The sequence below is a fragment of the Oryctolagus cuniculus genome, chromosome 1, assembly GCF_051225735.1.
Source record: "Oryctolagus cuniculus isolate XC-2025 breed Fujian yellow rabbit chromosome 1, ASM5122573v1, whole genome shotgun sequence".
NCBI lineage: Eukaryota > Metazoa > Chordata > Mammalia > Lagomorpha > Leporidae > Oryctolagus > Oryctolagus cuniculus.
The window spans coordinates 229945963-229963223 of NC_142867.1; the positions used below are offsets into that span (position 1 = coordinate 229945963).

A 17261-nucleotide genomic window follows, 5' to 3' on the forward strand; every position below is an offset into this window, starting at 1 on the left:
TCCATATGAGACTACCCTCTCCTTGGAAATTACAAAGCACTTCTTAATAACTTCCTGGTAGACTTTGCACTGCTTGCTTTGTGAGAGTTAGTTTTTTATGTATTTTATCTCACTAAAGGCCAGGTCTACACCTTGCTCATCTCTGTATCCCTTACAACACTTGTAAGAGTTTGAACTACTTAGTCCTAAGTAAACATTTGTTGAAAAATGTAAAACCACAGAGAAAATAGAAGATGTTTAGTACATAGTTAACATATATTATTACTTAGACATAGGAGTTGGTAGAGAGCATCCTCTAATGGGAAAACTTTATTTTGGAACTGGGACAAAGGTGGTAGGAAGGGCACTTGAATGCTGTGTCTCCCTTGCATGTCTGACCATTCATAGTTTCAGAATTGGTGCCCCACCTACCTCACCACCATTTCACAAGTGTCCTAGCTTTCATTTTACCCTGCCCTGCATAATGCCATTGGTGATTGTAAATGAAGTGGAAAGTCAGATGAGTTCATGTCTGAGTGTGATGATATAAAATATCAGATTGCTAAGGAATGATTTTTTTTTCCCCATTACAGGCATGTAATGAATTCACTACACATGTGATGAACCTTCTACGAGAACAGAGTAGAACACGTCCCATTTCCCCAAAAGAGATTGAAAGAATGGTGGGCATCATCCATCGAAAATTTAGTTCTATTCAGATGCAGCTCAAACAAAGCACTTGTGAAGCCGTTATGATTTTAAGATCAAGGTTCCTTGATGCCAGGTATGTGAGGTCATAAATAAATCTATTGCATGGCTCCACCCCGCTCCCTTTCCCCCTCCTTCACTCCTTTTATATAATTTTCTATGAGATCAGCCGGTTGCTCATCAGTTCTTGTTTAATTCGGCTATCAGAGCTCTTCTCTGCAGTGGACAGGTAAAACTCTGCTGTGAAGTCCCTTGATGTCTGGGGGTGGCTGTGCAGTGAGCTGCCAGTTTCGGATTCAGGAGACGGATAGAGTGAGCACTACTGCTTTCGGGCTAGGTAGCCTTTCAATTCTGATGCTAGACAGGATTTTTAAGGATAATTTTCTGCATATAATTCTGTTTTAACAATGGTATGTATGTCTAAGAATTCCTTAAAGTTATGTTGCTTGTACATATTATGAGAAAATACTTAGAGGTATTGATAGTCCTAAGCAGGAATTGGTATTTCACCTGATAGAAGTTACCATAAAATCCCAGACACTATCTTTCTAATCAAGTGAGAAAGTCTCTCAGTTTCTCCTGTAAGGATGAAATTTCCCTTTTATTTGAAGCTTTCACCAAGTTTCACAGCAGTTAGGTAATACGTTACCTGTAGTAGTAAATTGTACGTGGTGACCTAATGAGTGACAGAATAGTCCAGGTCCTCATACATGCTACCTCCGTGGGGTGCCTCTTGGATGTTGTTGAGGCTTATAATCAATCTTCAGTTTCAGAAGGGAGTTTCTATTTTGTTTTTCTTTCTACCCCTTGGAATTTGACAGAGGTGATAATTATCATCTACATCTCACTATATTAAAGAAAATAAGGTCTTTTTTTTTTTTTTTTTTTTGAAAACAAAGTATGTCGAACAGTCTTCATTCCAGAGCTCCTCTGTAGAGCCAAGTAAAATGTTTTATGGTGGGGCCAGTGCTGTGGCTAGAAGGTTAAGCCTCTGGCTACAGTGCTGGCGTCCTATTTGGGCACCAGTTCAAGTCCCAGCTGCTCCACTTCTGATCCAGCTCCCTGCTAATGTGTGTGGGAAAGCAGGGGAGAATGGTCCAAGGTCTTGGGCCCTTGTACCTATGGTGAGAGACCCGAAAGAAGCTTCTGGCTCCTGCCTTTGGACTGGCCTGGCTCCAGCTGTTTTGGCCATCTGGGATGTGAACCAACAGATGAGCAATATGTGTCTCTCTCTCTCTCTCTCTCCTTCTTTCTCTGAATCTCTGCCTTTCAAATAAATGAATAAATCTTAAGAAATATATAAATAAGAAAAATGTCTTATGGGGCAACATTTTGGTGTAGTTATCACCATGCCACTTGGGAAGCCCACTCCCCACGTCAGAGTGGCCGGGTTCAACTCCTAGCCTTGTTTGCGATTCCAGCTTCCTGCTGATGCACACACTGGAGGCAGTAGTGGTTCAAGTACTCGGGTCCCTGCAATCTGTGGAAGACCCACATTGAATTCTGGGCTCCTGGCTTCAGCCTGATGAGGCTCCATCTGTGTGTGGGAATTTTGGAGAGTGAGCCACTGGACAGGAGAGCTTCTCTGTCATGTTGCCACCTGATTATACTGCCATTTTTCTAATTAAGCAGAACTCTGTGTTGCTTTTGGTTCCTTCCCCTCCCACACTGAATCAGTGACTAGAACTCCCCCAGTGCTTCATTCGCAATGTGTTCATGTCGGCCCCTTTCTTTCATCTTTTGTTGTGCTACTTATGCTTTTCCTTTTGTTCCTTGACTAGCATGGTTCCCCCAGTCCTCTGCTTCCAGCCTTACTCCCCTCTCGCCCACCTTCCACTCATCTTCTCTGCTTCTCTGCATCACTAGGATGCCCTCATTGCTTTGCTTAAAATCCACAGTAGCTTGTCAGGGCTGGGTAACGCACACACATTCTCCTTAACTTGGCATTTAAGGCTTTGTTTGACCTGTCCCTCTCTGAATTACATTTCTGTTGTAAAGATTTTACTTGATTTTTTTCTATTTAAAAAACACCAACCTCACTTCAGAAAATTTGGAAAATACGTAGAAGGTTGAGGGATAAAAGGCAACCATGTTTTTATTTCCTAAAGAAAAAATAATCACAATAAATGTTTTAATATATTTCCTTCTCATTTTTTTGCTTGGTTTCTTTGGGGTGCTTTTTAAAAAAATGTTGTAATGGTTTATTATACATAATTTGGTCTGCTTTTTAAAAAATTTTCCATGAGTACACAAATATTTTTCATAAATATGTTTTTATTTTAAATAGCTTTTTAATAGTTAGAGGCTACCAAATGGATATATAATAAACAATTAACACATTGTATTCTTACTTTTGTGCTGTTCTCATTCATCTCTATTTTAACTTCTTCCTTCCTTCCTTTTTTTTTTTTTTTTTTTTTTTTCCTGACAGGCAGAGTGGACAGTGAGAGAGACAGAGAAAAAGGTATTCCTTTTGCCGTTGGTTCACCCTCCAATGGCCGCCGTGGCCGGCGCGCTGCAGCTGGTGCACCGCGTTGATCCGATGGCAGGAGCCAGGTACTTATCCTGGTCTCCCATGGGGTGCAGGGCCCAAGCACTTGGGCCATCCTCCACTGCACTTCCTGGCCACAGCAGAGAGCTGGCCTGGAAGAGGGGCAACTGGGACAGAATCCAGCGCCCCGACCGGAACTAGAACCTGGTGTGCCGGCGCCACAAGGCGGAGGATTAGCCTAGTGAGCCGCGGCGCCGGCCCTTCCTTCCTTTCATAAATATTTGTCTGGGCTGAGGATATAGTGAGGAACAAGACAGGTTAGTGTACTTGACCCCATTGAGCTAATAGTCAACAGGTGAACAAATGTACTGTAGCATTCTATTCAATAGTGTCATGAAATGAGTGATGAAAAATAAAGAAAAATAGAGCAAGGGAAGAGGAGAAAAAAGATGAACAGAGTGCCCATTCTGGACAGACTGTATTAAAACTAGTGTTTTGAGGAAAATCTTTAAGCACTGAAACTTGCTGATTACCAGGACTGCTTCCTAAGGATTAATTCTCAGAAACAGAATTACTAGATGGGACTTTAAACATTTTTAGTGTTTCTCTATTACTGAACTGTTCTTCCTTTTGATTCATTCAAAATGAGATTCCTCTTGCCATAACCTAGAAATTCCTTCGTTTCCTCTCTCTAACCCACCCCCTCCTCTGCCTCCCCTAGCAAACCCTCTTGCAAGGGGGTCTTTAGTGGTGAGTCGTCACCTGAGAGGGTGTGGAACATAGCTTTCTGAGTTGTTGGATCTGGTAAAACAGGCACATCCTCTAGGCCTGGCCTACACTCTTTGCCTTCTGAAAATCCACTGTAATCACCCGTGGAGCCACCCTTAACTTCCTTGAGCCACCTGTTCTGCATGTGTATGATTCTCCAGGCCAGGCTATGCAGACTCCCTGTTCTGGGGTTCTTCGTGAGCATTTCTTCCCTCCTCCCATTGTTAAGCAGCAGCCAAGACTTACACACTTGCATTCCCCACGGACCCAGCAACCCTTCACATGATAATGGGCTGAAAGGCAGTAACTTGTTGACTGACCAGATGAGTAAAGGTTTCGCTTTATACTTCTAACAGCTGAACTCAGAGTCCAGAGAGCTAACATCAGAAAACAAAAATCATTTTAAATTGTTTGCCAAGTTTGAGCATTTTAATAAAAAGCACTATGTAACAAAAATTTAAAGTACTTAAAGTATTCCTAGAAAAGAAGTGCCTCTTAACACTGTTGCTATCCTTATTTCTGCTGATTTTCTCCCATGCTTGTCAACATGCATGCTTACTTTTTACTAACTGCATTCCTAATGTATGTACATAAAGGATGTATTTTCTTCCATGAAGAGAAAGGATATTAAGAGCCTAGAGCAGAGTCAGGATAGGAGAATGGCAGAGCATGGAGCAGAGAGAGTCCCTTCTGCCACAGAGACTGCTGTTAGTAACATGGGATGCTGACAGAAGCCAGCCCTCATCGTACTTTGGCCCCAGGCATAGCCATTTAGCATGTGGTGTACCCTGGGGGCAGTGAAACTTAGGGGAGATGGTTAATGGGCATTTTACAGGATGTTTTCCTGAAAATAAATAATGTGTATAAGACCAAATTCTTTCCTATGCCTTGACGTGAATGCAAGTACTGAGCTTGGTTCCATCTATTCTTGTAGTGCCTCGTGGCAAGTCCTCTGTATGGAGAAGGCAAAGTTGTTCGCTCTAGGCAAACATGCTCACTCAGACATATGATCCCTTCTCATTCTGGCTTTCCAGAAGGCCAGGCGCACATTTTCTTGGTAATTGGACAAGCCGAAGCATGTACCAGAGCAAAACTTCTCAGAATAAATTTGTGTAGGTCTCTCATCTCTTCTAATGGAAGTGCTGGAGTTTAAACACAGCAGAATGTCTCATGAGTGTTCTGTTCTGCCCATAAATTTATTCTCTCTTTTTTTTTTTTTTGATGTTTTCTAAAACCTCCCCTAGGCAAAATCTGCATGAGCCAGTTCGTTCTTTCTTAGGCATGTTTCTTCTCATTCCTCCTTTCACACATCTCCATTTCCTGAAGTAATGTCCTTGTATCCTGTCTTCCCACCTACCCTGAGCTTTGCTGCTGTACTGCATGTTTTAGACTGAGAGTCACAAACTCCCATGTTTCTGTACAGTGGAATTGGGGCAAGGTCAGGGTTAGAGCAGATGGGTTCGTATCTCAAGGGATCTCCATCACTCAGCTTTAGCCTATGACTGCTCTCCCAGAATGTGGACCTGGTAGGATTGATCTTCAAATGTTTCATAAGAAGCCAGAAACCTAGGTTTCTATGAGCAGGTAATTACTATACGTTCTTCACAAACTACGTCTGTGAGCCTGGTAATGCCTACAGGTTTGACACGTGGTAGACCTTTCAACCCTGCTTAACTCTGAAGAACATGCCCGTTCAAAGCGCCTCCTCCTTGGGGTCTTGTCTTGCTTCTCAAGCAATGCATAATTCCTGAAGGAATGCTCATTGCTGCTCTAGGTGTATTTCTCCCCTTTCCCTTCCTGCCATGCATTTCATCATCAGATGCTGTTGATCTGAGTTTCCAGATAGATCTTGAATCTTGTTGTCATCCTCCAGGAAACAATGGTCTAGCCTTCTAAGAAATTATTGAAATTAAGAAATTTCAGGGCTGAAACCTGAGATATTTTTTTCAGATCTATATTTCTTGGCTCCCTTGACTGTCCCTTAACACATAGATCACACACTTAACCTGCCATGTTAGTGACATCATGTTAACTAGGGGAATCTCTTATGGTGCATACCTTTACAACTGCTACCAGCTGTCTCTTCTGGGTATAAGATATGACAGTTGAGAACATCATTAGGATTATTTGGAAAATATCTGGGAAGATATTTTCGAGTTACTGGAAATTCGAGATGAAGTCTGACAAATGCTAATTCTTTAAAATCTTAATACCCACATATAAAGGATATGTTGTTAATATTTGATCTTCTGACACCCTGCCACCACCCTCTCAGCCAAAATAAAAATTTTTCCTCTTCTATTTTTCCCATGTGAGGAAATTTTAATTTTGTATAAATTAGGCAGAAAAATCCAGAAATCCTTCTTGATGTATTTTTTTCCTTTCCTTCCTTCTCTGTCTCCCTCACTCACTCTCCCGTTCCAGTCCATCAGCAGGTCCTGTTGCTTTTACTTTTGAAACAGATCTTGAATCTTATTTCCATTGCTCTCACTCTGTGCCAAGTTACTATAATCTTCAATTTGACCTGAACAGTCATTTCCTTAAATAGTCTTTGCATTTCCTTTTGTGCCCTCCTCCAACTGTTCTCAGCAGTGAGAACTTTCTTTTAAAAACATGAAGCATAAAACCATTAATAACTTCTAATTCACTTAGAATAAAATTTAAAACATTCTCATGGAGTCCATCAGCCCTCTGTAATCTGGTCCTGCCCCTCTTTCAAGACCCATCTCACGCATTCCCTGCCTTCTGCGGTGCTTCAGCCTCCCGTGGCCCTTGAGACTTGCCAGGGCTGTTTTCTGTTTCAGGACTGTTTCTTCTGCCCTGGCCTCTCCCCTCTGCTCTTTGAGTAACTCCCCACAATTCTCCAGGTCTCATTAAATGTCACTCCTTCAAGGAAATCCTTCCCACTTCCATCATCTATGTTATGATGCCCTTTTATATACTTTTGTTATACCTGGTACTTTTCCTCCGTGATTGTTGCTAAGGTAACTATAATTTGTAATGATTTGTTTCTGTGAAGCTTGTCCTTTCTGCCCCATTTTTCTACTTTCTCTCTTAGTCTTCCAAGTCTCTATAAGCTCCCTGGTAGACTTTGTTTTGTCCCCATTGCATCTTCATTAAATACCTACAACATGTTAGGTACTCAATAAACATTTGTGGAATAAAGAATGAAATTAACTGTGCTTCACATTCTACTATTTTTCTTAGTAATCTTTTGTCTTAAAATGAGTTGGATAGTACTTTGCTGGATGCCTAGAGCATGAATTACAATATTACAATGATGAATTAAACCCTACAAGTGTTTAAAAATAGAAATCTATTTTTTTATGATCCTAATTAGTCTATCCCTCTTTGGTTAATGATGATTGTAACTGGGATTCTTTTTCTTCACTCTTGTCATAGACGGAAAAGGCGTAACTTCAGTAAACAGGCCACAGAAATCTTGAATGAATATTTTTACTCACACCTCAGCAACCCCTACCCCAGTGAAGAAGCCAAAGAGGAGCTGGCCAAGAAATGCAGCATCACAGTGTCACAGGTGAGAGAGGGCCCCGTGGGTCTCTCTTGTTCCCCAGGGATAGCACTCTTCCTTCCCCAGGGCATTCTCATCCAATTGTGCATCCAAATAGTCCATCATCAAAGAAGATGGAAAGAAGATCTAGATAGTTCCACATTTTTACATCACACTTTCAAGTTTAGATAATGTTTTTTTAAATCCTGAATGGCAAGGAATCAAGCTACCCTACCTTCGCTCAGCCTCCAGTGTAAATCCTCTACAGAGACGCATAAACATGCCATTGAGAGAGACACGGCTTACACTTAAGTAACTTCTAGTAAAAGCCATGTAGTCCTGGCTTCCCTGATTTAGATGACTGACCTAGCTTCTACCAGGGAGAAACCAATTTATTTGTTGCCGAAAGGAAATTTAATATAACTCTTTGGTGAGAGAGCTTTGAGGAAATCACCAAGCCCCTTCTTGGTAACTGTGCTGTGATGTTTGAGTCCCAGGGCATTTCTTTGCTTCCTTGTTATCCATTAAACAGAAGAATTAACCTCATGTAGGTCGGAGTTGTTTTTGTTTTTAATGCCATACATAGAAATTCGTGGCCCAGAAATTAGCTGTTATTTCCTGACAAAAATAGATGTCCTTTTAGTTAAATAGACTTGTATTTGGATTGAGGTTGAATGACACTGAAGTAATTAACCTGTGTCTCCTTAAAAATAAGTACAGTCAGCCTTCTATATCCACAAGTTCATATCTGTAGATCCAGCCAACTGCCGATTTAAAAAAAAAAGTGTACTGAACATGTACAGACTTTTTTCTTTTGTTATTATTCCCTAAATAATATAACATAACAATTATTTACATGCCATTTTCATTGTATTAAGTAATGTAAGTAATCTAGATGTGATTTTGAAGTATGTGGAAGAATAAGTATGGTTATATACAATTATTGTGCCAATTAGATGACATACTTGAGCTCCTAGATTTTTTTTAAAAGATTTATCTATATATTTGAAAGTCAGAGTTACACAGAGAGAGAGGAGAGGCACAGAGAGAGAGAAAGAGAGCTTCCATCCAATGGTTCACTCCCCAACTGGCTGCAATGGCTGGAGCTGCACCGATCCGAAGCCAGGAGCCAGGAGCTTCTTCCGGGTTTACCACCCCGTTGCAGGGGCCCAAAGACTTGGGTCATCTTCTGCTGCTTTTCTAGACCACAGCAGAGAGCTGGATCGGAAGCGTAGCAGCCGGGTCTCAAACCGGTGCGCATATGAGATGCCAGTGCTTCAGGCCAGGGCGTTAACCTACTGCGCCACAGTGCTGGCCCATAGATATTTTCATATGCATAGCAGTCCTAGAGCCAATCTCACAGAGCGACTTATGGATGACTGTAAATCTTATTGGTGTTATCTCTAAAATACAACTTTATTGAAATGCTCGTGTTTTTGTTTATAGATCGACATTTGAGTGACATTTTTTATGACTACAAAATAATAATTGAACAGTAGTTCTTGCAGTGGGGTATAAGGAAAAGCTGACCTTGGCAGAAATTTCAGCATTCTCTGAGTTGCTTAACCAGATTTTTAAAAATGCTTTCTAAATAACTACTCCTGTGTATACCTGAAGCCCAAGATCCTCTTCAGATTTCAATGAAGGTCTCATGTTAGTGTGTTGTCATTTTATGGTGTCTGGCTTTAAGATTATTTTCACCTCCTATTTCAGTGCTATTTTCTATAGAACCCCTAGAGCCAGTTTTGAGTTCTAATTAGGATTTCATGCAAGGCTTATTCTCATTCTATTATGAACTAGCACAGGCATATCTTGATTCTTTTTGCTCAGTTTAAAACAGAGTATAATTGATGTGGATTATCATTTTATAAAGCTATCAAACATACTATCTGGATTACATAGTACTAACTACCGCACAAAATACTGGAGAGCAGTTATCATAGGCTGGGTCGGACAAGGCAGACTAAGTTAAAAGTATATTCATTTCAGGTGGGCTTTTCAGCTGTGTTGGTGAAAGGATTAGGCTCTGTTGAACACCAGCCGATGGTGCCAGGTCTGGTTTTCTGACTGCTGTAACTGCTGCCTTAGATTCTAGTGCTTGTAGGGCCACACAGGTGTTTTCCTGCTTCTGCTTTACTTTTTTTTTTTTAACGCACGTACACTCAGGATTGGAAAATGACACGGATTTTATATATATCTTTCAAAAACAACGCAGTCTGGCTTTCCCATAAGCTGTGGCGCCTAGGACTTCGTCTATGCCGAGATGCTCAGTCCGTGCTTGTGGACTGAGAGGCAGCTTTCCATCTGGCTGTTCCGCGCTTGGAAGGCGTCACTTCTAAAACAGAGCAGGGACCCACTAACAGTGTCTAAAGAAATAATTACTGTGTTCAATTCCTTTTTGTCTATAGAAAAACAGCTCTTGATAGGTTTTGAAATATTTTTAACAATTGCTGACAAAGAGGCAGAAAGGTAGACATAATACAGACATGGATCTGTTCCCCCAACTGGAAAGTAAACTTTCTGACCTGCTTCTTTCTAATCCCTCTTCCAGATGTAGCATGTAGTCATCAGTTTAAGCATCAGTTGGAACTGTGATAATTTCCTTCTCTTTTCACCAATTTCCTGCCTAAAAAGTTAATTTCTGCACAATAGTTCCCTCCCCCGACATTTTTGAAGTAGAAACTGATGCTATCATTTTAACTATTAAAGACATCAGTTGCTGTCCTTGTAAGTTAATTGCCTTTTGTTTAAGTTGTTTAGGAGTAAAAGCAGCGAATGTCTATTACATGCCCCACAGGCTAATTACTTTAAAAAGAGAATAAACATTTTTAAAATATAAATCACACTAAAATACAACTAAATTTAAAATTCAGAAATAGATTATGTACAGGGTACTTTAAACATTTATGGAAAATGGAATTAAAAGATGTTTATTTGAGTGCAAAAAAATTGAGTTCCATGCATAATTCTTTCATAATACACATTTTCCATGAAGGACCCTTACACAAAGCTAACTTTAAAAATATTGAGACCTGGGGCTGGCCACCCACTGCTTACAACACCTGCATCCCATATCAGAGTGCTGGTTCAAATCCCAGCTGCTCTGCTTCCAATCCAGCTCCCTGCTGATGTGCTTGGGAAAGCAGCAGAAGATAGTCCAAGCACTTGGGCCCTTGTCATCTACACGGGAGATCCAGACAGAGTTTTTTTTTGTTTGTTTTGTTTTGTTTTGTTTTGTTTTGTTTTGTTTTTGACAGGCAGAGTGGACAGTGAGAGAGAGAGACAGAGAGAAAGGTCTTCCTTTGCTGTTGGTTCACCCTCCAATGGCCGCCGCGGCCGGCGCACCGCGCTGATCCGATGGCAGGAGCCAGGAGCCAGGTGCTTTTCCTGGTCTCCCATGGGGTGCAGGGCCCAAGCACCTGGGCCATCCTCCACTGCACTCCCTGGCCACAGCAGAGAGCTGCCCTGGAAGAGGGGCAACCGGGACAGGATCCGGCGCCCCGACCGGGACTAGAACCTGGTGTGCTGGTGCTGCTAGGCAGAGGATTAGCCTAGTGAGCTGCGGCGCTGGCCAGAGTTCTTTTAAAGATTTATTTATTTGGGGCCAGCACTGTGGTGGCATCCCATACTGGTGCCAGTTAGAGTCCCAGCTGCTCCACTTCCAATCCAGCTCCCTGCTAATGGCCTAGGAGAGCAGCAAAAGATGGCCTAAGTTCTTGGGCCTCTGTGCCCACATGGGAGACCCAGATAAAGCTCCTGGCTCATGACTTTGGCCTGGTCCAGTCCTGGCTGTTGCATCCATTTAGGAAGTGAACCAGCAGACAGAAGATTTCTCTCTTTGTCTGTCCCTCTCTCTGTATAACTCTGCCTTTCAAATAAATGAATAAATCTTTTTAAAAAATTATTTATTTGAAAGGACAAGTCTGGTTCAGGCCAAATCCAGGAACCTGGAACCCCAGGTGGATCTCCCATATGGTAGGGGCACAGGTACTAGGGCCATCTTCTGCTGCTTTCTCATGGACATTGGCAGGGAGCTGGATCAGAAGTGGAGCAGTGGGGACTTGAACCAGTGCTACAATATAGGATGCCAGTGTTTCAGGTGGCAGCTTAGCTTGCTGTGCCACAACATTAGCTCCTGAAATGGGTTTATTCTTGCTACTGCTTGAAATACAGAAACCTTCAGAAGAAACGATAAGAAAATCTTTTTAGTACTCAGAGGGGTAGATAGAGTTTCTTAAACAGAGCATAAAATATATAAGCAAAAAGTGAAAAGGTTGATAAAGTCAATGGTACAACTTTGGTTTATCAAACCAGTGAATAAAGACTGAAAATGTCAACATGGAGCAAGCATTTCAGTAAGATTTATAGCACACAAGAATCAGTCATAGACTTAATCTGGGGAGAAATATTAATGAAGAATGTAGTCTTAAAATGTCTCCATAGGCCCATGTTAGTTGTAAGGGACTGAAAGTAATTATGGAGTGGAGAAATGGAACTAAACCTTGACCAGGTGGTCAGAATTGGCATCACCAAGGAAGAGCAGTTGAACACTGGGTAACCTGTATCTAGTCACTAGAAAGCTTGAGACAAACCCAAAATGAGGAATTTCTATTGGGGAGAATTGGAGTAGGGAGCATTATTCTTCAAAAATGTGCAAGAAAGCCTGTGAAAATGTAAAGAGGCTGGAGACAGTGCAAGCCAATGCGAGAGCTGACCCTAGACTGGGTCCAGTATTTTTACATGCCAGATACTGTGCTAGAGGTGGAAGAGGCATCAGTGAAGTTCACAGGCAAAACCCAAGCACCCCCTGACGGAAATGTGTGCACATACTCACCAAAAGTTACGTATAGGAATGTCCTTAGTACCAGGGTTCACAATAGCCAAACTAGCAATGCAATGTCATCAGTAGGAAAATGAGTAAAATGCCTAACTTCCTTCACTTAGTAAATGATTCCATTTGTAAAAAGTTCAAAAACAGGTGAAATTAACCAATGGTGTTGGAAGTCAAGATAATGGAGCCTTTAGGGGAAGAGTGATGTGGAAGGGGAAGGAACGTTCTTGATCTAAGTGGTAATTTCGTGTGTTCATACTTATGGTGTATGAGCTCTATACTTACGGTTGATGAGCTCTATACTTATGGTGTCTACATATATATATATATATATATATATAAATATATTTTTTAAAGATTTATTTATTTATTTATTTGAGAGGCAGAATTACAGAAAGAGGGAGAGTCAGAGAGAGTGAGAGGTCTTCCATTCACTGGTTTACTCCCTAAATGGCTGCAATGGCCAGAGCTGGACCAATCTGAAACCAGGAGCCAGGACCTTCTTCCAGGTCTCCCATGTGGGTGCAGGGGCCCAAGCACTTGGGCCATCTTTCACTTCTTTCCTGGGCTATTAGCAGGGAGCTGAGTTGGAAGGGGAGTAGCCAGGATTCCAACCGTTGACCATAGGGGATGCTGGCACCACAGGTGGAGGCTTAACCTGCTACACCACAGCACCAGCCCCTATATATGTTTTTTAACTTGACAGCAAACATGCCCTTGTGGCTTACATTTTCTGCAGGAGGATATAGATATGTAAAACAAGAAAATGAGATAAGAAGTTAGAAAATGAGACATGCTATGGAAAAAAATTGAGGGAAGGAAAAGAGGGGCAATTTTTTATAGGATGGTAAAGAACATCCCTCCTGGGGAAGTAGCTTTTGGTAATGTTGAAGGGGATGAACGAACAAGCCATGTGTAAATTTGGAATATTGCAGTGGAGGAAGCACCATGTGCAGAGATGCTGTGGGGAAGGCATCCTAAGCAAGGCGGTGAGTGGGAGATGAAGTTTAAGAGGCTTTGGGGTCTACATGCTGTGGAGACCTTCTAACTTTACTCTGAGTGAGGTGGGAAACTGAGGAGTGACTTGATCTGATTGAAGCTTTTTTCTGTTTTTTGTTTTGTTTTGTTTTTTCTAAAAGGCAGAGAGAGACAGAGATCTCTCATCTACTGGTTCACTCACCAAATGCCTGCAGTGATTGGGGTTAGGCCAGGCCAAAGTCAGGAGCTAAGGACTCAACCCGTGTTTCCCATGTGGGTGGGAGGGACCCAACTACTCAGTCCATCACCACTGCTTCCCATGGTGCACATCAGCGGGAAGTTGGAATAGAAAGCCAAGCTGGGACTGTACTTTGGCACTCTGGTATGGGAAGTGGGCATCCCAAGTGTCATCTTAACCACTATGCTAAACTACCTATCCCTGACTTAAGATTTGATAGGATCATCATAGCAACTCTGTTGACAAGTCTGTATTGACAGTAGGTTGTGGGAGCAGAGATACCAGTTAGGGTGCTGCAGTATTCCAGGCAAAGGTGGTGGTGGCTTAGGTCACAGTATCAGTGATAGAGGCAGTGAGACCTAGCTGGATTCTGGATTGTTTTCTAGTGGTTCAAATGTAGGATGTAACATAAGGAGAGCTGTGGATGATGTCAACATTTTTTGCTTGAGTGGTGGAGGGATGGGATTGCCATTATGTGCGATGGAGAAGAATTTGGGAGGAACAGGTTTCTGGGGAGAAGATCAGGAGTTTGATGTTAGACATAGTAAACAGGTACTATAGTTTTTCAAGTTCACATTATACTAGTAAATAGGTATGGATAAGTAAAAGCTTTATTATTTATGTTAGTACATTAATTTGTGATAATATACTATAAATGTAAGTGTCCTTTATATAGAATTGCTTACTGACCCCAGAATTTGAAATCTCTGATTTCTTAAGGTTACATTTGATTGAGTAAGCTGGAGTTCCCCTTTTATGTAACACTATGAAAATTCACAAAAGAAGACACTTTAAATTTCATATTCAGCTAAGAATCATATTTAAATTGTCACATGTTCTTAATTAGTGAAGCAGCTATTAATATGCTTTTACTTTTGGAATAGAGCTAACCTGCATTGATTATTCAGGTTACTAAGCCACAAAAAAACTTCATTGTTCTCCTGATTCTAATTTTGAATTTGAATAACTCTGGCTCTATTTTCTCTGCTAGGTGTTTTTAGAATGAAAAATGTTAACTTATTCTTCATTGCTACCATAATTGAAATGTACTGTAAATGATTGATTAAAAAAAAAAAGAATCTGAAATGAGAGCGATTAAATGACTGTATGATCCATTCATTTACTCATTCGTTCATTCAGCTAACGTTTTAGTGATCCTCAAGGGGCAGGTGTTTAGCTTAGTGGTTCAGATGCCAGGTAAGACGCCTGTGTCCCTCGTGCCTGAGTTCCAGCTCCAGCTTCCTGCCAGTGCAGACCCACGGAGGCAGCAGGTGATGAGTCAAGTAGTTGAGTTCCCTGCTCTCAGTCTTGCCACCAGCCCAGCCCTGGTCATTGCAAGCATTTGGAGGGTAAGTCAGCAGATGGGACCTCTCTGTCTCTCTGCTTCTCAAATTAAAAAAAAAATTAATTTGTGTGCAAGATCTGCTTCTGTAACAGTCCAGTGGGGAAAACTGGATCTAACCCTTATGAGGAGGAAACTGAAGTTCAGAGAAGTTAAGTGATTTAAAGGGGGTCACAAGTTCCAGTGAACAAGGGGAGAGGGAACTCCCACACAGAGATTCTTGATAATAAAGGAGAAACTGAATTTTTACTTTTGGTCTTGCAAGAGGCCATGTGATTCATCTGTCCCTGTGACCCAAGCTGCAGCATCCTGGATGGAGAGGCAGTCCTGGGCTTGTGTCACCAGGGCTGCATGACTGGCCTCCTAAGCTACTTTAGAGACTTTCGGCTGGTTAGTAACCTGAGGTCTCCTTACTCATTAAACTACCTATTCCAAAACAGTGAATTTTCAGTAAGCTAATTAAAATTTGTAAGTAAGATTTCCTTATTAAAAAAATCTATTAAAATAAGAAGCTGTTAAAATAATAATTAGAACAGGGAAAAAAAGAGATGACCATCAAATTACGGCATCTCTTTTGGCTATCCATAAAGGCCTTCAGTTACTTTGGCAGTAGACAGAAGGCAGAAGTGGATTTCTGCTACAAGCATGCAGTCGGTAAACCAGAGACAGGTTGAAGGAAGTGGCAGCTATCTTGTTAGAGCAGTTCTCTCACAGTATCTTAAAAGAAGGCTGCAGACTCTCTGTTCTAAAAGCTCTGATTGTGTGTCCTTGTGGAAATGGGATGTCATTAAACAGTGTGCAAAGAATAAAGAAGCAGATTGCAAAAAGGTGGGGGCTTTGGGGATTCTTTGACATCAAGGACAGGTAAGGCACATCTGCAAGACTGAGAGAAAGTAGAGGAAGCTGTTTTTTGTTCTGTACCAGTAGTCAGCATGGTGCATTAAACTTGCCCCAGTAATGCCATCCAGCTATCATATGTATTTTAGAATTGCCTTTTTTTTTTTTTTTTTTTTTTTTTTTTTTGAGAGGGAGAGAGAAAGAGAGATTCCATCTACTGGTTCACTTCCCAAGTGCCCACAATGACTGGAGTTAGGCTGGACTGAAGCTGGGAGCCAGGAACACAGTTCAAGAATCCCTCAGGAGTGGCAGGAACCAAATTACTTGAGCCATCACCTCTGCTTCCCAGGACTTCCCCTGGACTGGCAGAAAGATGTAGTCAAGAACCTGGAGTGCAGAACTGAACCCAGGTGCTCTGACGTGGAGGAGGTGTCAAGTGCGAGGCTCAATGCCCACCCCTAGAATTAACTTTTTTGAGAGGATCTCTAACACTCATCTGATGAGATCTCCAAGCTAAGGATAGACTATTTCCATGTTAGATTTAGTGGTTGAGTTTTTAGGTTAGTTTAGTTTTTCTATACTTAGACAATGTTATAATCAAAATTGTGGTGTGGTTCCCCGCCCCCAGTTTTTGCCTCCTGTACCTTCTTTTGCCTCGTCCTTTCGACTTCCAGGAGTATTCCCAGCAGTGTCTCTCTCATCACTGCTTCTCACCTTTCCATTGCCTTGCTTCTGTGAGGCATGTCAGGCCAATAGGCTAATACACAAGTCAGGGTCCCAGCAGAAAACAGATGGCACACACAAATTAGAATAATTTCAGGGTTTCATAAAGTGACGATTTACAAAAGTGTGGGCAGAGTGTAGAGAAACCACAAGGATAATGCTAGTAGCTGTAGGTTCTGTTCCTACTCCTTAGCCTGAAGAGATGATGGGAACATTGCCAGGACCTGAGACGGAGAAGGTGCTGGAGAAGAGGCAGCATTAGCATGAGGGGTCAGAGGAGTAAACACGCCAGCCTCCCCTTCCCCCGTCATCTCCTGCCGGTGCCTGCTGTTGGCCAGAGGCCTCCTAGGCAGCCTCCTGGGACCCTCAGCAGAGTTTAGAGCAGAGTCAGGGAGACACAAACCCAAGGCAGACAATGTAGCCCAAAGGATGAAGGCACCAAGCTCCAGCTCTCAAGGTCCCACTTCTGCTAACTCTGGTGCTGCCCCCAGCAACCTGCAGACATGCTTTGGTCTCCCCTGTCCTTCCCTCCAGTCTCTTCTCCTTCCCTGACTCCTGTCAGCTATGCAGAGAGCAGGTTGTTTTCCTCACATGAGCATGGGTTTTGAGAGTAGAAACAACAAATAGTATAAATATTTTTTAAAAATTGTTTATTTTCTTTATTTGAGAGAGAGAGATTTTCCATCTTCTAATTCATTCCCCCAAATACTGCCAGCAACCAGGACTAAGCCAGGCCAAAGCCAGGAGCCAAAAACTCAATTCAAGTCTCCCACGAGTGTAGCAGGGACCCTAATACTTGAGCTGTCACCTGCTGCCTCCCAGCGTCTGCACTGGCAGGAAGCTGAAATCAGGGGT

At 42.0% G+C, this 17261-nt stretch overlaps 1 protein-coding gene across 3 annotated transcripts in view; it reads left to right on the forward strand.

Moving 5' to 3' along the window:
* PBX3 (PBX homeobox 3) overlaps nt 1-17261 on the forward strand; it is a 227656-nt gene that overhangs the window by 180074 nt on the left and 30321 nt on the right. For all 3 annotated transcript variants that reach the window (XM_051855254.3, XM_051855265.3, XM_089302719.1), the window contains 2 exons: nt 573-763; nt 7349-7484. In XM_051855254.3, coding sequence (XP_051711214.1) covers nt 573-763; nt 7349-7484 — 327 coding nt within the window. The remainder of the gene's footprint in view (nt 1-572; nt 764-7348; nt 7485-17261) is intronic.